Source organism: Channa argus, chromosome 2 (assembly GCF_033026475.1).
Source record: "Channa argus isolate prfri chromosome 2, Channa argus male v1.0, whole genome shotgun sequence".
Classification (NCBI taxonomy): domain Eukaryota; kingdom Metazoa; phylum Chordata; class Actinopteri; order Anabantiformes; family Channidae; genus Channa; species Channa argus.
Window position 1 is genome coordinate 10330991 of NC_090198.1, and position 22828 is coordinate 10353818.

General features: G+C 38.0%; 1 protein-coding gene across 1 annotated transcript in view; it reads right to left on the minus strand.

Annotated features, from left to right (window-relative positions):
- The window catches only part of hcn4 (hyperpolarization activated cyclic nucleotide-gated potassium channel 4), a 63698-nt gene that overhangs the window by 34595 nt on the left and 6275 nt on the right, over positions 1-22828 (minus strand). Inside the window, exon 2 of the mRNA XM_067495266.1 lies at positions 9163-9586. Coding sequence (XP_067351367.1) covers positions 9163-9586 — 424 coding nt within the window. The remainder of the gene's footprint in view (positions 1-9162; positions 9587-22828) is intronic.

The window sequence follows — 22828 nt, forward strand, 5'->3', positions numbered from 1 at the left end:
CAAATATAGTATATTTTATTATTATTATTATTATTATTATAAAATTTTATATTGTAAAATATTTTATATGAAATATGAAATAGTCTAGTCTTTAGCATGCCTTGCAGTTTTTATTTGAATTGTGTGGGGTTTTCTTTATTATATCTGCAATCTGAAAATGATCAAACTCACTACATTGTCAGAGTATTTGTAAAATGCCAGTAAAATAATTTTGTAAAGATAACATTCTGTCAGTATCAGGCGGCGCAGCCTGAATGACTCATTACGGTTCAACAATACAGTAAGTCCCACTGCAGATGTGCCCTCAAAAGACCCCTGGCACTTAACCACTGTGTAGAGAATAAAGCCTAGGGGAACTGTCACAGGTAATGCCATGCAAATCTCTGGTTTGTAACACAAACTGCACTGTCACCAGAGGACGGTAATTCCTCTATCTACCTTCACGGCTATAATCAATTCAAATACTCCCTTGCCGGGCAGGAACGAATTTTCCAGTTATGGAAAATTGTTCCCAAGATTTGTTCTGTTAGCAGATTGTTAAAGAGGTAAAGAAATTATGTCTATCTCTTCTCCCTTTCTTTTTTTCTCTTTTGTCCCCACTACATTTAAAAATAGCCACATATGGCAAGTTGTCTGTGCTTGGTGTAAGTCAACAAAGACATGTACTGTAAAAACAAAAAGTATTTAACACAAATGTGCAAATGTGCATACACACGGAGACCTCACGGTATATTATGTTATATGAAAGATGATGGATCGCTGACTACTTCCTTTTAACTGATGGGACGCAGAGTGAGCCCGGCAGTGTTACCATGAGCATAAACAAAAGAGCTTTGATTGATAAGGACACAGAGGCACAACACCACAGTTTCTGACTCAGGTTGTTGATGCTCTCATCTCACCTATCGTATAGTGAGTCAACAGAAATATAGTGGTTTCATAAGTGAAGCTAATGAAACGGCAATTTCATGGTTGTAAGCACTTTGAAATGAAGGCTGTAATTATGTAGAAAAAAGCTTTTTAACCACATTAAATGTTACAAGTCAACAAAATTTGAGGTAGCAAACGTAATGCTGTTAATAAAAATACTTCTATTACTACATATTTGTTAAAAATACTCTAAGGACTACACTATTTAATTATATAGAAGTACTATAGAAGTGCTGCTATGAAACTGCTATCCCAGTAAATCATTCACTCCCTATACACCATGTAATATCACTGCTGTTATTATGTGTATATTAATAGTACCAGTGGTAGAGATCAGTGCAACTGTATTCACTGTGGTCTGGAAGCAAATAAAACTGAAAAGTAGGGAGCAATATACATGACAGGGGTCAAAAACAAAGCTCTTTGTTGATATAATCTGTATCCTTGTGAACCAGTGATCATGCCTAGACAGGCAGAGAGTGGATGTTGGCAGCTGCCGAATCATCTTACACAGATGGAGTGAGAAGAGTGGGATCCAGGTGAGAGAATAGATGCATATGTCCCTTGGTGCTAATGGTAGCTGCCCAGACAAAGTCGATGTAGCACTATACCAAGGCATCTGGTGTTTGCTGCTTAACTGCTAATGATGATGAATGCTTGGCATGATGGCGACGGGACACATAAGAGAAAACAAAATTATTTTACTCACGTTTTTCTGATGCCATTTTGCTGACTGAATAGTGGCATATTTCCATCTACTACAGACCTTAACAGCTAACTCTACTTTGCACTGCATGATATTCACTTTTTTCTTTTCCACAAGTGATGCTACACTTCTACAACAGTTATTTAATTGTCAACTGAATAATTTATAATAATTTTTGGAAAACATTTCTTGTTGTATTCACTCATCAATAAATTGGGGGTTTTGACTGGGTCAACATCATTTGTTTGTAATACATTTAAAAAGTATGAGCTGTAAACACTGTCAATGCAGCATGATAACCCCATTTCAGAAAGCTGGGACACTGTGTAAAATGTGAATAATAAAGAAACCTATTTTTGATTGCATATAGTACAAAGACGTATCAAATGTTGAAACCAATAATGAATTTGAAAAGAATAGTAAAGATGTCAGTAACTTATCTCGAACGACTTGGGACAGGAGCATGTTTACATCCGTGTTGCATCACCTCTATTTTTTAATATAAGTGGTTTGGGAACAGAGGAGACCACCTTATTTATTTTGGAAAGCAGAAATAAAAGGAACTCAGCAACACTGGCTGTTCATCAGATTAGTTTACAGAATGTGTAGACAGAAGGTCAATATACACTTTGTAAGAAATAATTACACAATGGGGCTAAACACATAGGTGGCCAACCTCCAAAGGATGTTTTGTGTGTTCACATCATGTGTAAATTACGAAATAAAGCTCAATGAAGAAAATATAAAATACAGAACCCCTTGCTCATTGCGCCTCTGGAATGCAATGGAGAAGGTCTTTCCTAAAAAAAAAAAAGATATCGTCTACTCTATATATTGTTCAGCATTAATCTAACCTTGAAAGATGTTGGTGAACTAAAGTTCAACAACATCGTTGAACTAAACTAAAGTTTTTAAACTATGTGCTGAGAACAAGTTAAATAGTCCCTCACATTTTTAGCATGGAGAACATGGGGAGTATTTAAGTAAATTTTAACTTGTCAAACCACTGGATAGTTTTATACTTCGCCTCAGACCAAATGAGTTGATGGTGTTTTTGGATCTTGTTCATAAACGGCTGTTTCACTGCATGGTAGAGTTTTAACTTATATTATTTGTTCACTGATAATATTTTCCAGACGTAAGGTTATGCAGTGATTGTCACAATCATTTTCTGAATGCATTTTCCTTCACAGTGATGCCCCTCTCCTGTGGTGGCAAACTGCATTCACCAAAGAAAAATTAATACTTACGAGATCCAGATCTCGTAATTACGAGTTGCAGAACTACAAATCTCGTATTTACGAGTTATGTTTGTGTCGTAAATACAAGATCCAGATCTCATAGTTATGACTTGGGGATCTCATAAATATGTGAACATTTCAGAACCTGCCTTAGAATAATCAGGTTTTTAGGTCTTCAGTATCACAGTAGTTGCCAAGAGCCAGATCTTGTATTTATGATATAAGGTCTCTATTTTTCTTACTTTGGTGAATGCAATGTGCCACCATACTCTCCCTTCTTTACTCAGCTTCTCTGGGATGGTCTCTATTTGCAGAGTTGTCATACTGACTTGATGCCAACTTTTCCAGTATTTTGTTGCCCCTGTCCCAACTTTTTTGAGACACGGTGCTAATATTAGGTTCAAAAGGAAACAGATGTTAAAAGTAAATACATAAATAATAACATTTACAGTAGGGGTGGAATCTAAGAAAACTCTCAATTCACGTTGAATTTCTGGTGTTCCAATTTGATTAATAATGATTCTGAATTCCAAACCAAATTGATTCAAATAAAAATGGAAGGAAATTATACTTTGGTTCTTACTCTGCTGCGCTATGTGTCAAGTAGTGAGTAAAGTGGAGGGAGGAAGAAAAAAGTTCTCTCCTGTGTTGATGTTAATAATACATCTACATCAGCAGTGGAGATCTGTTGCAGTTTTAGGAGTTGTAGTTGCAGTTTTTTATCCAAATTGCTGAATTGATGCAGGTATTTGGAAACATATTGACGTTTAGTAAATATGTGTATTAAGTTGTAGATTAGCTGCTTATTTTTATGTAAAATCTTGGACAGCGTGCTATTTTTGTAAGAACTATGAAGCAAGTGCTGTATGTCTTATATTCAGGATATTTATGTTGCATGTTGAATCTTCCTGTGTTTAAGCACGGCAAGCTTTCGCTGAGATGAGTAATGATTTCTATCAACTAAATCAATCTGTGCAGTGTTATTTTTAATCATTCAACATGATGGCAGATTTAGGGAGCAGGCTACGGGTGGGGGTTACATTTCTCACAATAAATGCCTCGACCAAAATGTCATGCTCACGCATGCTGTCATGGTGGACAAAGCGCAAGTGGAGAATGAGAAGTAGTCCTGAGAGTGGACCACAGGGAACACCCTTCCATCATCTGTCTAAACAGGCTTGGCAACTCAGATAAAAAAAAAACAAAAAAACACTCTCACTCTGCTCCCCGCCAAGTCACACAATTGGGTTTGTGCAGGATTACACATTTTGTGTAATAGTTTTTAAATAAAACCACTGTGGGTATTCATATCACACAAGGCTCATTCAGAGTGTTGAGAACCTGTCACTGTTGCTGGCAAGTCTCATTGTGCACTCAATAATAGCCCATTAAATCTTTTCTTCCTGCATTTCTTATCTATAAAAGACCATACCTTTGCCAAGGTAATGGGTCAGTGAGTGGGTAGCTGATTAGTTGATTTGCTTTACTTATTTAAATAGTTTTTGTATATATTTACTGGGTAGAAATGAAAGGTGTCTTGCTCCTTCTCCAGACCCACAGGGCAGCCACATCACTGACTTCTATCAAAGCATCTGAGCATTTAACTGACAAATTATTTAGTTTCTCCCTAATTGCAGCTTCCATTCACTTAGGCAGAGCCTAGAATCTTAATTCATAATGCCCAAATTAATAGAGACGTGGCCTGTGTTCTGCCATTCTGTAATAAATAAACACAGGTGGTGTGGCATAATTGCTGACACTATGTCATTTAACTACTACTACTACTAACACTTTGTTTTTGTATTTGTTTTCCAACAATCCCTGAATAAAGGCGTCAGCTCATGTCTCTCAAAACTCATCTCCATTTATGCTGAAAGCAACGTTTACTGGGTCGCTCAGTCGAGACAGTTATGTATGTTGTAGGCATCAGGCACGATGAGAGGAAGCCCTCAGAGTTTAGTCATTAGTGCACTGCTTTGAATCTGATTTAACGGGATGACTAATCCCATCCAAGTCAGTGGTTCATCAACAGGAGACAACTCCAATGAGAGGAATATCCGGTCAGTCTTATTTTTATCCCAATGAAAAGTGACAAGAGGAAGCTGACAAGAAGAAGACAGGGGAGAGGCTGCAATGTGCTCAGTGTGTGATGGATATCTGCACACCATGTTTTACATCATCATGCATGACAGAGTTATCATTGGAACATAGCCACCACCACCAAAACCTCCTTGTTTGTAAAAAAACATTCTTTCAACATGGCGGCTATAGAAAACACTCAAATCTGAAGTGTTTGGAAAGGAAATTGAAGCAATCATAGCTAATTTATGACAGCTGTGATATAAAGGACATACAAGAAGAAATTTCATGTGCTGGTTAGAGTTAGGGGCACTGATTTAGTTATGCAAAAGAGTACTAATAGTGTTAGCGGCATTTTGACTAGAGTCTTTGAGGAACTAATGATGATGTGATTGCAGCTACAGACATCACTTTGCTGCAACTCCCTATCGTAGGAGAATTTGGTCTTATATTTCTTATTCTTCTCCCAAATCATGAGCATGTAAGCAGTGGTGAAGACTGCACATTATTTCACAGCTCAATAGAAATGTTTTATTATTATTTGGGTACTAGTATGCAAATAAAGTTAGTAGTACATCATGTCATTCCTAAGTTATTATTGTTTTAATGTTCTAGTGTTAGATTAAAAACTAACTTTTCACCCTGCAAATGGCTGGCTAATCAATTTGTTACCGTATGGTTCAATTCAATGATTCATGTATGTACATATATATACATACATATATGCGTGTGTGTTGTGTGTGTGTATCCTTTTTTTTTATTAAGCTATGATTTGACCCACGTGTTCTTTTGTTGTCTTCTGGAAGGCTTTATTGGAGCCCTTTGGCAGGTAAGCAGAGGGCTCATAGACTCTTCAACAATTTGTGGTTATGTGCCAAGATGTCTGAGCTTGAGGTGATTAGTGCAGTATGCTCTTCTACGTGCATACAGAATATATTATGGTGAGTGTGCATGCATCTTAATCATAATTAACTAGATGACTATGTACCATATATGTCTGCATGTCATGCTGTGATCTTTATCCGCTTCACTGACTGTCACATAATTTTAATTTAAAAAAACAACAGCAACAGATCAATTTTATTTTTCCCTTTAAGAAGAAATAAATGCTATTAATCTGAGCTCTGTTTTGTGGCTGCTTTGGTAAATATTGCTACAATATCTCTTCAGTACTTGTGATACTGTTTTATTCCATTGTCTTTCCCTGAATTCCTAAAAAGCTTTAGTCAAAGCCGCCAGTACATGAGCAAAGATTCTAATTTTAAATATTTTCCCAACTGTATCACACTATGAGGCATAAAACCATGCAGTGCAGTTCAGCAAGCTGCATTCAACACTTCCCGGAAGAAGTGTCCTTTGTGTGACTTCTTACTGAGACATAAATTAAACTCAAACAATAACAAACCAAATTAATTTCTGCATAACTATTTATAGCATGTAGACACTTGTGAAATATGAGTACAATAAATCAGCTTTGCTTTATTGGAGGAAATCGGAAAATCAGATCTGTAGCCACATTTAGAGTGTCAAGTAAAGCTGAATGGCATTCAGTGATGTTACAGGGGCTAAAAACTGCACCTTGTGATCGAGAGTTAAGCATTCAATCAAAATGTTACAGGGAGGAAATAATGTCTGTAATTCGTAATATTTTTCTGTGTATTTCAACATATTTATCTTAAGAAATGTTGGAACATATTATTAAATATCTGTAGTACTGTATAATGTAAGAATATAAAGGTAGGTCTGTAGAATTACTGAGTTCCTTGGCTGTGCAGGTGAGTAGACCAAAATAAGGTCAGAAATAAGGTTAAGTATTACTAAAATATTAAAATGGCAATGAAATGTATACATGAAGTTGTAGCTGTCAGTAAGAAAAGTCAAAAAGTGGTGGTGAGATCAGGGCGAAAAGTTATTCTGAAACAACAGATGACATTTCTGTGAGGTCGCATCTGGAGTATTCTGGCACTGAGGCAAAGGTGGCCTTTAACTCAGTCTGCCTAAGTAGAATTCATCAGAACCCCCCCCCCAACCCCACCCACCCCCATCCCTGCACACACACACACACACACACACACACACACACACACACACACACACACACACACACAGACAGACAAGCTTGTAACTGTGAGTGAAATTTCCCATATCTCTGTCGTACTGTTTTTTTGATGCTGGAGGTAACACTCAAACGTTTATATGAAAAATTATTCTTTGCTTTCCTTACATGCTGTTGTCTTTAATTATTAACGAGAGTACTTGACTGGGATGATAGTCGATTAGTCTACAAACACACAGTAGTCCAGCAGGTAGTTCTGCTCTTTCTCGATTTCTCTTTGCTATTTCTTATCATTTGCTCTATTCTCCTTTATTTGTTGTCTTATCGCAAAAAGGTTCCCAAGTGACAGTTTGCTGTCAATTCAAATGAAGGTTGGCATGAACTACATGTATCCCTGCCTTCATTTTGGGCTCGGAGGTACGGCAGAAGGCATGCATAGAAACACAGGGTGGCAAAGAGATTCTTCCCCAGTGATTCATTTGAACTTTTCCTCTCTTTGAAATGGCATCACAGAGGCCCTGCATGATTAATGTCACCACATTTATACACACAGTTCTACCCATAGTTTTATCTGAATTTCTGGAAACCATAAACTTTTCTGAATGCCCATGGACAGGTCTGGGGATATTGTAATTTGATTAGCAATCAGTTTGCTATTTAATCTTTGCAACCATGTAATGCCATACACTTCAGAGAACCCACACACCAACTAAATGAGTGACACTAGATTTCGACAAAATTATGCAAACAGGTTAATTAATGAATATCAATACAGTAATATTATTAATTATTTTCCCTGCTCTGTTGTTAACTCAATCAGGAAGTTAGTGTAAAGGTCCATACTACAAGAAAATTGCTACTTACTCTTTGTGTGACCTTGAGCAAGACACTGTTCATTTTCAAATATAACCTAATTTAGAGCCCAACACAGCTTAACCAAGAATCTAATTTTCTAAGAATCTAAAATTGTTGTATAATGCATCATTTCTTAATGCTTTTTTTTAAATTTTATTTAAAAACTAACTCATGTTTGTGTGCAAGGACCAAGACTATGTGACACATATCCAGAGGCTCACAGTGACACAATTGTTGGGTTTACTGTAAGCATTTTGATCAGTAAACATACTGAGTTTAATTTAGGGAGCAAAAGTAACACCATGACACCAGCCACTCACTGTATTGCAGTGATTCAATCTGTGATTCATCATCTGTGACCATGCACTCTGATTCTGAAAGTACAGTACAGTTCTTCAAAACATTAATCCCTGAACTAAAGTCTAAATTCTGCACCATCATCTGCAAGCATGCTTGTATGACGGTTTTATTATTTTAGAGAGGATATGTAGAATGTTACATTGTAATTTATTATAAATCAATCCTATTAATGGGTTTCACTTATTGAATTACTCGTTGTTTTCCCTTATTCTGACTGGACAACACTGGATTGCCATACATTCGTCTGCTCCACTGAGCCTGAAAACCTTACTTTACATAACTTCACAACTAACCACTTTTACCTCTGAGACTAAACAACAATTTCCATCCAGTGAGAGCGATTCAAACTTTTCTAATTATTGCCCCAATTATAATCATGCTTGTTTTGCAGCGATTCCTCTCTGGGCACTGTGATCCCACTGCTAGCAGGATGGGCACACAGAGAGAAAATGGTAATCAGCATCCTGGCCTCATCAGCCTATCAGTGACACCAAAAGAGCATCTTCACCCTTTTCAAGGTTGGTCCTAATCAGAAGCAGAATCTTTCCATGCTTCATTCTCAAGAGAAATAGGATTGCACGAAGCTTTGCTAACATTCTTGCAGTGTCTCTTCAGGATAGGAATGCCATTTTCGTTATAATTAGATTTAGGAAATGAAGCCCTATGTGCTTCACAAGATTCATAAAAACATGTGTATGTCTGATTGTCAGTCATCGAGATCATAGGGGTACTTTATTTGAATAATCTCTATATATCTGTCTTTTCCTCTCCTCCTTAATCCACTTTTTGACACCAGAAAATCCAGTATGCCAAGGACACTTCAAAATAGCACACAACCAACAGGTAAATGGGCTAAACTGGGGAGAACTCTATGCTATCAGATTGTATGTATTATCATATACATGCAATAAATACACTGAGGTCAATTTTCCTACCTCTTCCCATTGGTGGATGTAGCGAATGAGTCTAGAGAGGCGCAGGAGTCGTAGCAGGCTGAGGATCTTGGTGAAGCGCACAATCCGCAAGGCGCGTGCAGTCTTGTAGAAATCTGAGTCAATACGTGTCTCCACAATGAGAAAGATGTAGTCCACAGGGATGGAGGAGATGAAGTCCACCACAAACCAGCTCCGCAAGTACTTGATCTTGATCTGTTGGGGATCCAGGATGATCTCCGTGTTGTCCTCCTTGACAATACCAGTCCTGAAGTTAAGGACCAGGTCCATGAGAAAGAAGGTGTCAGAAACCACATTGAACACGATCCAGGGGGGCGTGTGCTCATCCTTGAAGAAAGTGATGCCCACAGGTATAATGATGAGGTTGCCCACCATCAGCAGCAGCATGGTCAGGTCCCAATAAAACCTTGTTGAAGAGAAAGGAGAATACAAAAGTAAAAAAATACATACAAATCCTAGCTGATTAACTATTAGAAACATATTGCAGTCAGAGGATGGGGTACTTATGTGGTCACTCACTGCATATAGTATAATGCATACGACAAACACCAAATGATTATTAGTGGTACTCAGACTATATTATATATACTATAGCATTTTTATAGCAGTTTTAACACCATATTTTTGCTTAATAGTGTATTTAGTTCAATATTATAATTGTAGCACAGACACATAAAACGCTTTACTATTTGAATGGCTTATTTTCTTCAGATTAATGGATGGATATGTTTCAGTATACTTATATGGAACACCAGCATCAAACCCACCCACTATGTTTCTCGTCACTAGTCTGTTACAACCTCAGGCACATTCGGGTGTTAGCCTATATAGTGTATATGTGACCTCTATGCAGGCAGCTTGACATGAAAACTATCTATTTGGACAGTAAACTAAAACTTAAAGGTTGACAGGATTAACAGTAAACTGCAAAGTTCACTTACCTTGTCCATTATCCAACCCTAAGAGAGTGTATAAAATGTACAGTCTCTGTTGGCTTGGTACAGTAATTAAAACCATATTGAGTAGGGTTTTTTGTGATATATATCCTAGATAGCAGATTACATCATGATGGGCCATAAATAAGAAAAAAAGATGGCACATAATTAACCAGGGTAGGAGATGCAGTTTACTGCAAGCAAGGTAGAGTACAGAAAGTAAAATCTGTTCTTGCACATTGTTGATGTAGCTGATTTGTACTGATTACATGGCTCTTTCATAATGCACCGAAGTAAATAACTTTCTTGTTTACAGTACAACTGCTACTCTCAAAGACCAGGCTACAAGATCTAAAAAGACACAGCTTCTGTTGTGTCTGAAAGACCAAGAGGGCTTGAAAAATGGCAAAGGCAAACAAAGGTGATTGCATTTGTTCTTATTATTGTTCATTTTGCTATGTTCCCTGTTATTCCTAATAATATCTAGCTTGTGCATCTGTGCATTTGTGCACAAGCTTCACAGCTTACTAATTTGATCTAAGTGCTTTTATGAAAGGTTCTACCAGGGTTTTCCAGTTTCTTTTTTCCTCTTTGGTTTATCTCGTAAGCTTGAGTCACCACAGCTGATCTCGTGGTCCACACATTGGTTTGGCACAGTTTTTTATTTTTATTTTTTGTAACACCAGATGCCTTTCCTGCTACAATCATTCACAATTTACCAGTCTTGGAATTGGAGGTCAGATGTGCACTGGCTGGAGCAACTGTATTGTCTTGGGCAATAAACCAACAACACTACAGTTGATGGTCAGTTACCCTACAAACCACCCCTACCAGAGTCTGCCAGTAATGAAGACAATTTCTTTCTTTCTGTAACAGTAACATCTGCAAATCAATCTCTGCTATTATGACTCACATTAAATTTAATTTCACTATTAAATAACAGTTTGTGAATTTATTTACAACAATGTATCAATATATCATAAACAGATTATAGATTACAGATTATATTTATTTTATCACTGTAGAAAAAAAACATCGTTCTAGATTAGGGCTTGGTATTAAACTTTACTTTTTATTAAACTTTTTGGCATTAACCAAATTGCTTCAGTCCTATTGAGTTTTGAAAAATGCCTTGTCCTTGTCAGCACTGACTGACTGTGGCAATGCTTTCCAGAATCATAAAAGAATGTTAAAACACAGCCTCCAACATACCAACAGAATTACAGGGGAAATCTCCTGTGTCTCCTTCTCTGTATGAACTTCACATTCTCTACCGTATAACATCCTTGTGAAAATACCTCTTTCCAAATATGAAGCAAAATGTATGACCAGCCCCAACACAATAGAAAACAGCAATAGAAAAATAGCTACTAAGCTCAGTGTGCTTTGATTGTAGGAATCTGATTGCATATGTACGCATGGACTACAGTAAGTTGTTGCATGTCTACCGTAAATGGTCATGATTTCTCTCTTCTGGTTCTCTCCTAATGGAGGCCAGGTCATCCAAACATTGCTGGGATCCATTTACTATGTTTTATTATGTACTGAAACCCTGACATGGAAGAACATTATTCTACCAACACAGTTGAGTGAGTTTGGGATGTTATATGAACATTTCAAAGACATTATACAATCTGATATCAATGTATACATCCCAAATCACAGACTGTGTTGTTGTATACCATCTGTCTTGAAATAAAATGACAGCAAAATGCAGCTCAGTGTTGAAATCTAAGTCTATATAGATATCCCTATTTAAAAAATGAAATCCAATTTATATACAACTTTTGTTAGCAGCTATTAATTTATTACCTATTTTAAACCGCTAATGTAATGTTTGAAACATTCTCCAGATAAATCAACCCTCCGGCTGAGATTTGCTGAAACAAACATAACAAATTAGATTACCGGAAAGCATCAGACCTGGCTGTATGAGTAGATTGCAGAAAGGAAACTAAAGGAAACTAAACTGAGTACGGTAAAAAAAGACACAGTAGTGAATTTAAAAAATATGTATGTGAAGCAAACATTTTAAAAAGTGGCCTAAAGAGGTGGATAATCATTGGAAACACGAAGGGGAAGAGCTCACATCTAACTTGTGATGGTGCTGCAAGTTCACTATATTGAAGAAGGGTGCCATGACATTTTGCTGTCTGGAGGCACAGAGCCACAGCCCACTCTGCTCTCTGGTGGGGTGGCCGGGGAGAGCGGGAACATGTTTTCACCCTCAGAGTGCATCTGACTACACGATAAGCCTCTCTCATTCTCCTCACCCTGCCAGCCAGGCCACCTGTAAGACACTGTAAAGCCGCCACAAATAACTTGAGATGGAAACACACTTACCTTTCAGAGTAGCCTATATTTGAATTGAGGAGGCACAGGGGACACAGCACTGGGGTACAGTATATAGCCTGTGTACACAGGTGATACTGTATACAGAATATAAGGAATATGTTTGTATTTCCATTCGTGTGTACACTTTGCATTTCCCCTGTATCTGTTGGTTACCACACTAGGAGAGCGATGGCATAATATAGACACTATGCTATGTCAGGTAAAGGTGGCAGACAGTTTTTAACAGCGTCTGCCTATATTCTGCACCAGAAATGACTGAATATGAACAGCAGCAGAGCAATGGGTGCTTCCAGGACACCAGCCAACTCTGTGTGCACTGTAAATCTGATTTTGGCTGATTAAATGACTGAATGAATGATTTAACTGATTTGCATAAAAAGCAGTTTCTCTTTTAAATAATTCATTTGCATGCAGTGACTGTGTGTGTGTGTGTGTGTGTGTGTGTCTTAAATTTATCACTGACAATTTGGATGAGCACTAATACGTGGCAATAAAAAGTATTTATCCCCAAATCTTCACCATTTTTTTCTTTTTAAACACATATTAAACATATATAGGTATATATATGTATATACCTATATATATTATTTTTTTTATAGAAAGATTAATTTAAAGAGGAAACAGAAAACAATTTATTGTTTTCATTTACTAACCTAAATTATCACTTTTTTTTTTTGTCCTTTTGGCTTATCCCTTCCTGATGCAACCCTCCCCAATTTCTACCGGGCTTGGACTGGCACTGCACAGCTGGGAATGTGTGGGGGCTGTTGGGGGTTCAGTGTCTAACCCAGGGATACTATGACATACAGCTGGGAGCGGGGATCGAACTGCTGACCCTGTGGTCTGTGAACGACTGCCTACCAACTGAGATACAGCCGCCCCTCTCACCTAAATCATCACTGGTGCAGTCAATTGGTTTAAGAAGTTACACAGTTAATTGGTGGTCATCTGAGTACGGTCAGTGAATCTGTTTCAAGCGACTGCTGTATGAACATTTGTGTACTGCCATTGGATAGACTTTCCAAACAACAACTATTGCCTCGGTTATTCAATAGTCACATCGTCTTGTCAACAGCCAATCATAAGGCCACAGAACCTCTTTTTATTTAACCTCAGAGTCTCACACATGCTTTCATGGAAACTCAAGCTTTAATATGACCTCCTATCAAACTATTAGTGAGGAACTCAGGAAACAGTTGTTTGTACAATCTAGCCTTGCCTATATTATCTCATCACTACAAGATCTCGTAATGATTAGTCACCCACCAACCGCTGATCACCTGGATCAGGTTCGTTCAGTCAAACAGAAGTTGGTAGATCCTAGTTTGCTTTGTCTTTCCCTATCCCACACTCATCTAATATGGTATCTTCTATCTTCTGATGACCATAACACATCTAATCAAGCTAATAAGCAGTGGGTAGTGCAGGGATAGTTGAAAAATTTCTTGGGAATTGGGAATCATTCGATTCAAAGCGATGATTTAAAACACTTCAAAAATTGGAACTATATCTACAGTGCTTTTACACTGCTTTTTATACCAGCTGCCCTTCAAAGCCCTACCCTCCACAATTTTACCAGGTTTGTAATGGTAATGAGCTACAGTATGCGCTGGCTTGTGCAATGTCAACATCTCGGGTTTGTACATTTTGGTGTCCCGGTGTATTGCCCAGGGACAAAGGGCAAGACAGAAGGGAGTAAAGGCGTAAACCACTGACCAAACCTAAAGGATATTATTAATGTGCAATAAAATTTGGAATGTTGTGTTGATGGAAATGGTAAATGAAAAACCAAAATGATTGTGGCTGATTAACAGGCATTTAAATACTAGCACACCTTAGATTAAACAAAAACATTGTGTGCATTATTAAGCTGTTTATTTGTGCAATAACTTTGGAGAATTATATTATTTTCGTTATAAATTTTATGAACTTCTGACAGCAGGATAAACCAAAACCTAAATGCCCAGTCCTGCATAAACAAGAAAATACTGTAATATCCAGCGAAATTTTTGCTCTTACCAATATCAAGGCATAAAATATCTAAAGTAATAAATGCCAATATTCAAGTAAACTACTTATAAACTGCTGTAAAACGTAAATCATAACAGATCAATAACTTAATTAGGTCCATTGCTATTTCTGAATGAATAGATGAGCTGGGCTAAATGAATAATTTTGCATAAAAGGCTTTTCTGAGGAAAGAAAAACCTTCATTTAACATCAGCTACACTTTGCCACAGGGAAAGACAATCTATGATAAAGCTGTCACACTTAAAAGAAGAACATTTGTAACAACAAAAATGTCTGTGTATTTCCCATAAAAGAGCAGCCCATTGGTTTTAAACAAGCCAGTTGGCAAACACAGCAAGATTTAAGTCTCTAGGAGAAAACTAAATCGGGTTAAAAGGGTTAATCCTATTTTTGTTGTCACCCGTTCCAATGAACAGTCATAAAAGCACTGTCTTTGCTAAGCACAGCCAGCAGGCACACTGCAAGCACATCACTGACACTGGGGCTGTGCAGTCACAGGTGGCTATATTTAGGTGAAGCACGCAATTTTATGAAACCTAGGCTGAGAAGGTTTCACCAAAGGTAGAGTCAAATCTCCATAACCTTAGGATATAAGAGAACAAAGGGGTTAAAACCAAGGAGTTAACCTAGATAACAATATTAAAAGTAGTCCATAAACAAGATTACAAGCACTTCTAGTGGTGTAGATTAAGAAGAATGTACAGCATGATCTTTCATTCAATACTAAAGATGTGTTTGGGATGTTAATTACTACAGTAAAGAGAAAGACAAGGCAATGTCATATACACACAGTTATACACACATTTTCTCACAGATTTAAGTCTGATTATTTACAGTTAAAAAATGACAAATTTGCACACAAAATTTAAAACACAAGAGTGGAGCCACACCTTTAATAGTGCCCAGTTTTTCACATGTTGCTGAACATAGCCTAAATGAAATGACTAAAGCTGGAAGTTCTAATCCTAGAAATGGTTATGCAATCCTAGTTACATGTTATATTGTATCGCCAGGAATCGAACTTGACAAGACTTAAGAAAAACCAAGAGATCTGGAAACATTTCAAATAGTCAGTGGTATTATGCAGCTGACTTAGTATAAAGAAAAGAGATTAAAGACCAAGTATATACCCAAGATGCACTATATGAAATAACTCCAGCCTAAATTTGCTCTGTGTGAATAACTTACAAGTATGAACTTACAAGCTCTGACTTAATCATAAAATCACCAGACCCACTTAGGAAACTGGCCAGATGTAATCAAGGAGCTACCAAAAAGGTGCTGAAGCAGCCAAGTCTGTATCACCTGTCCCCTTGTCCGCACCGTGGGATCTGAGTGGCTACTTAGTGCCCTTGTCTTTGTTTCTGCAGCCCAGCAGAGTCCTTTGCAGTTTACCAGAGAGCAGTCTGCTACCTATTTCCATGGAGAAGTGTAGACTACATAAAAAAAATCTGCCTAGAAACGTAGAAAAATAGAGAGATGGCAAGTGAGACTTCTCTTACTAGCATGTGCCAGTATACTGCATACACACCAGCTTTGTGGACGGCATGTGTGCATTTGTATTTTATCATGATAACTCGTTATGTCCCATAAGGGCCTTGGTGCTTGGTGCTATGTCATCCAGCCACAGAGTGTCAGAGAAAACCCTGGCCAGTGTCACCAAAAAAAAAAAAACACACAGACACTCACACGTGGCATATTCTGTGCAACACAAAAATGGACCTTCTCTTAAAATGTATAAAATGCTAAGATAATGTACTGTTTATAATACCAGGTGCTGGGCCCACTGTACACCATCACCTTGTGCCCTTGCTCTAAAATGCATCACCACTGAGTCATTATCTTCACTGCTTCAGGGGCTTCAATCAGCAAATGGAGCAGCCGCAGTGAAAGCCTTTTCAACCCATCTCCAAAACAGTGACCTGAGGTCAAAAGGGTGACAGTAAAAGTAAGGGCATGAAGAGAGAAAATATGGGAAGAGAAAATTTATTACATGTTAAGACTAAAGGGCAGAGACACCCAACAAAGGGAGCATAGGACGAGAGATCCATGCCAGCATCATCTGGACAAAACGGCGATCTCATTTTGTTCAATGTACAGTTGATACAAACCATTTCATCTTTACATCTTCCCTACAAAACCAAACAAAATAAACACATTTCAATGATGAGATACAAACAAAATGTAGAGATACTTAAATAAGTCAGCTGATGGAAAACCCTCACTGACACTGATTAAAAAAAGTAAACCCAATTGCTGGTCTGCACATTTAAGCCAAGGTTAAGGCTTATTTGACTGTTAAACCAAACATAGCAGGAATTATCACATTTATTTTGTTACCTCTAGAATTTCAATTGTTAAATAGTGTCAGAAATGTAATGCTGTCATGTCCCTCTTCAATCAAACACAAAGTAACTTACTATAACCAAAGCTGGTGTGGGCAAAAAGTGTGATTGATTATGGACAAAGTGAAGATAAATCTGAAGCCCCCCCCAACCAACCCATGGCAACAGTGTGGAAACAATCTGTCTCTCACTACTGCATGTCTCATAATCCAACCATTTGTCTGAGTCTTCTAGACACCCAGCATGTGGCAGGACCAGGCCAAACACATTGATCTAGTGAAGAATTTCTTGTGAATCACGTCAGCCACACACAGAGTTCTTCATTCAACGTACTGGACTCGGGTCCTCTCAGAGTGGAAACCCCACTGTTTCCAAAGCACTTTAGCCTTCTATACATTCTTATAGCAATCACAGCTATATGCAATCACAGCATTTGGCAATCACGGGGAAACACAAGCAGTCTGCGTGAAGGAACTGCAATCAGGATATGTGGTATTATTAGATTTTATGACATGCTGAATTACTGTTGTTATATTACTGACGTACTATTGTATAAAAATGTGTTTGCCTTCATCCATTTGTTATACCTTACAAATTAAATTGATCCATATTTCCCTTTTTATGCCATAGTTAATTTTTGACCTTGGGAACTCCACTTGACAGGCATTGATTTTAGTTTTTTTAAAGTTTTTTAAAAAGATTTCATAATTACATGATAAAACTCTTCGCATATCTACCCCAAAATAAACAAACACAAATAGCATTGAATACAGTTCCTGAAACATTTTAATTGCTTGTGGATTTTGTGTTTTGGAATTGTGTCTCACATTAAATTCAGAGTGCTCCACCCCCTGGAGCAAGATATCATTGCCAGTTTCATATCTTGGCCATTTCCAATCTAGGTTGATAGAAAAAAGCAATTCAATTTCACAGAAACAAGGGGTGTAAGAATCCACCTGGGACACGGGGTGAAAAGGTCAACCTGTATGTACTAGAAGAATCTGTGCAAAAGGAAAGATCGACTTGGGGCTATTGAATCGATGCAGAGGTAAACACATGGAATGTTGCTATTTGGTTACTGTAGACCGTGGGTGGCGGCATGGGGAGTGGTACTCATCACTTTGTTAAGTACTTGCGCCCCACCACTTGCTGGTGGGGCGCAAGTACTGCTCCCTCCAGTTTTTGAGATTGGCCAATAAGTATTTTATTTAGTCATAGAAATAATCAAATGAAGACAGACACATATTTTTATAAAGTTCTTGATCTAACTGGTACACACACACACACCCCTGTCTGAATCAGCTGTTTAGTTTCTTCTTCTAACTGGGGAAAGAAAAGCTTCTGTATAGCTGGGGAACTACTAGGCAGCTGTAAAGGTGTGGCAGGGGTGAATCTAATCACAGGGTCACGTTACCTGATTCAGGTATTAATACCCAGTCTAAAAAACATAAAAATACTATTGTTTTAATACATTTGTATATTACTCAGCTTCAGCATTCCCCTGCTTAAAGCAATTTTTAATCATTGTGTGACCTAAGTCCCCTTCAGTCTTGCCGTGGAATTTTCCTGACTTTGTCAGGAGGGGGTGTATGTGAGGATGCAAATGTCTAAGAGAGACACTATCAACATTTTCCGGACTTTATCCTTCAAGCCCCCTAGTGCAATGTCTGTATTTTGAGCTTGTGTGTAGCACTCTATTCTGTCCAGAATTGTCGGGAGGATTAAGAGCAAGGGAATGTGTGTTGACGTTTCTATCACTCGACTGTGGAGTAATAGAACCTTTTATTAGATGTGTAGCTCCAATGTGCTGTAAACAAAACTCTATTTCCTACAACCTAAGATTTCTTTTATGTTTTTCTTTGAGTGAATGTTTACACGTGAGGACGTCTCTTTCTCTCTCTCTTTCTCTCTCTCTCTCTCTCTCTCTCTCTCTATATATATATATATACAGACACAAACACACACACACACACACACACACACTAACTCACTGCCCACTTTTTCGACTACATCTGTGCAATATAATACAATCCTATACAGTTCAAATTTTCTACTTTTACTTTTACAATGTTATAATTTCTCAGTTTTTAAGCTGATGCTGTCAGAAAGGGTTAGGGTCAAAATTTTTTCCCATTGTTTATTTTAAATCGGGTGGCCAAAACATTAGATCCACCTGTTATTATAATGCACTTCAATACAACTGAACCACCCACTGTATTCACAATAGGGACAACCTGACTTTTCAGTGTCTTGCCTAAAAACACTTTGACATGTAGTTGGGAGGAGGTGGTAATGGAATTGGTTCACGGACAACTGCTCCACCAGCAGAGCCACAGCCATGACAAAAGTGCTTTTTGTTTTTGTTTTCCTCCTTGACCTTTCCATCCTCAAGCATATGACCAATCTCTCTGATGAACATCGATTCATTATCTGTGACCACTTTTCTTGTTTAGGTTTGCAAGGGGGGTGAAGCCTATTCCAGCTGTCATTTGGTGAGATGCACCTCAATTAACCTACAGTAACATGCATGTCTTTGGACTGTGGGATGAAACCCTTGGGACAACTCCACACAGAAGGGCCACGATCAGGAACCCACAAACTTCTAGCTGTGAAGCTAACCACTCCACCACTGTTCTGCCCTACTTTAACCCCAGCAATCGTAAATATTCATTTGAGGCTGAGAATTTTCCCCAAAAATATAGTGTGCTATGCTTTCTTGACTGCTTGCCATCATGTGACTCTTTGTTTCAAAAGTATGTGCAATAAAACTTTAGTCACTACTTAGTAAAAGCAATAATACCAGAGAGAAAATTATTCAGTCTGGATATTAATGTGGCAATGATGCAGAAGACTGAATCCCTGTGGTGCCCATAATCAAAGTAAAAAATGCCCTCTCGGGTATCACTGAAAGATTACACCTACATAATCTGTTTATGCTGATTGCTTTTTTGACCAGCACTGATTACATGTCAAATACATACAATTCACTGCTATAAGTCATTACTCTGTTTGAATGGAAAATACTGTGACTGTCTTAGTGCAATAGGCAAATAAAGAAGCATTCAACAGGCATCATTTTCAGATTTAATGTTCCTCTACAGTTACAATCGTATCCCCAACTTGGAGTCCCCAACTTGGAGTTCTAGCCCCTTCTAGCCCCCCTAATCTATCTTAGTTTGCATATTTTCCCCATGCTTGCTTGGTTTTTCTCCAGGTACTAAGGTTTCTTCCCACAGTCCAAAGACATGCATGTTAGGTTAAATAGTGAGTCTAAATTGCCCGTAGGTATGACTGAGAGTGTGAATGGTTGTCTCTCTGGGTTGGCCCTGAGATAGACTGCATACCTGTCCATGGTGTAACCTGTTTCTCACCCAGTGAAAGCTGGGATAGACTCCAACCCCCTTGCGCCCATGAACAAGATAAGGTGTTACAGATAATAGACTGGGTTTTATACAGTATCTACACAGCTCCCTTTTTTCACTCGAATCCACCATGTTACGTTGCCGTGTTTCTACATACAGTTCACAACAGAGAAACCAATCATCTAGAGATTTTCTTCCATCTCGATTTCTTCTTGCCAATGTGTTGTCTGGAAAGAATTTATTATAAGGGACAAATTTGAATTGTACTCATTAGATTTCAATGAAGTCTATGTTAAAAAATAAAAAATATTAGGGTTAGGGAAAACAACTTCAACATTACGTTAAGAATAGACAACGGTTAGGTTTAGGTACAAAAACTTCAGAGTGAGGTTAAATTAGAAGACAAATTATATAAAAATAAAATGCTACAAACAGTAAATACGGCCCCAAAAGGCTTTCTTAGTATATTACCACGTGCATCACGTTGTGAATCATCAATAATCATAAATCATTAAAGTTGAACCCCGGTCAAAGTCCTTTGCCTCGTTGTACCATCCCACACCCTGTCCACCTACTAGTGAGACTTTTTCACTTCATATTTTAAGTGTCAATCACCAACGTAAACATGTACCCGAAACATCAGCATGTAAAAGCGGCGTTTTGTATCGGCATGGGAATGAGAATGGGCTGAAATATAAAAACACAGGCTGGGTTATCTTACCTTTTACCATATTTTTACTGTCTTTCCTGAATACAAAAAGCTGTTATTAATCTAAGGCTGGTTATGATTCATATGACAGACAGACACAACGACAGCCCTTGTCCTGGCCCTCAGACTCAGTTTAGCAACCATATGGTATAACTAAAAACTAGCACTGTGTTTCATAGTCTCAAGTCTCATGTTCAAGTTTATTGTAAAAATCACTAGATCACAAAAACAAGTTGATGAGTACTAAGATAAAACTTGCGGTTCCATGCACTCTAACATCATGCTGGTCACAGAAAAGTAGATTCATTGTTCTGACTTTACAGATCTTGGCTGTTGACATATTCACAGCAGGCAGAAACTCTGACACAGCCGAGACTGCTGTCACTTGTATTTAAGGTGCAGAAACTGCTAATGTGTTTCCTGTTGGCGCACCTTTACATTAAAAATATTCCATTTTCAAAACACCAGGTGGCTCTAATTGTGAATCAGCCATGGGAAATGTAATCTTTTGTCTGTGACATTTGTGGTTGTAGACAACATGACTCCTGACAGACATCTGGGAGCTTCCTCATGCTTGAAAAGGGTGGCTTGGGTAGTGGGCGTATTCAGACGGTTGCAATCTGCAAGTATACTGCTAGATGCCACTATACTGCAGAGTGTAAATCTTTCAAACTGCACTTTTAAGTGCCACCAAACACTCAGAATCCTGTAACTTATAGCCTTCTCATCCTAAGATGTTCACTATACGAGCCTAGTAGACAGGTGAAGAGAAGTAAGGCTGAGTGTGAGTTAATAGTATGGAAAGAGCGGAAGCCCATTTTATTTTCTGCATTGCCTTTTTTCCAAAACAAGATGCAGAGCTAAAATAACTAATTGCAAAACCAGATTTCCTGTAGGTTTTCCTGTTTTACACCCACAATCCAGAGACATGAAGTTATTTGGTGAATCTAAAGAGCCAGCATGTGTGAATGGTCACCGCTTGATTGTCGATGCTTTGATGGACTGGTTACCGGTCTGGGAGTGTATCCTAACAGGGGTGGGGGGAATAATACACAGGTGCAAACTATTTTGAATATTGTGAAAGACCTCATTCGGTCTTCTGTGACTTTGCTAATGTGTGTGTATGTTATAAATAAATACACCTTTTCCTCTATCAATCATTCGGAAATGCCGAATTAATAAACTGACAATAACTACCATTTACCTCTTTAGTTGCAAGAGAAAAAAATCTGCCACTGAAATATATTAAAAGAGAAAAAAAAAAGAGAATATATCTTGGATCACTCGTGCTGTGTATCTACCACAAGATTATAAATTGATGTTGCAGTGCAGAGGATAGTGGAGCGGGAAGGACACACAACACTACATTTGTCAGGTGAACAAAATACATCAAGCATAGCAGATGGGTGACATGCAGCACTTATGAGAAAATGCTTCCAACAGACTTTCCCATTTTCAAAATGTATATGATGCCTTAAAAATCAATATAATCTCAACTCCAGATTACCATCACTTTCCCAAGGTTAAACAAATCTCTCTGCCTAATGCATAAAGCTGAATTAAATGCCATATTGGGGGGGGGGGAATTCATATACATGCAAAAGAAAAAAAGTCCATTATTTAACAATCGTGATCATGTGTCCTTATTTCACACTCCCACCCAAGTGTGCCTGGCAAGGTCACGCGGTATCGTTCAATCATTCAGCTATGACAGGCAACCTTCCACACACCGGCCACTTGCATCCTCCCTAGGATACCTCCATTAAATAAATTGTGCTGTAATAATCTCTTGGCTCCTAATACTTGTGGATGAGCACAGCGGCCTATTTTGATTACCCCACTTTCAGGCCCAGCCAGAATCATCTGTAATCCCCATTTACCCTCACTAAATTATAGGAGGAATTATTTAAT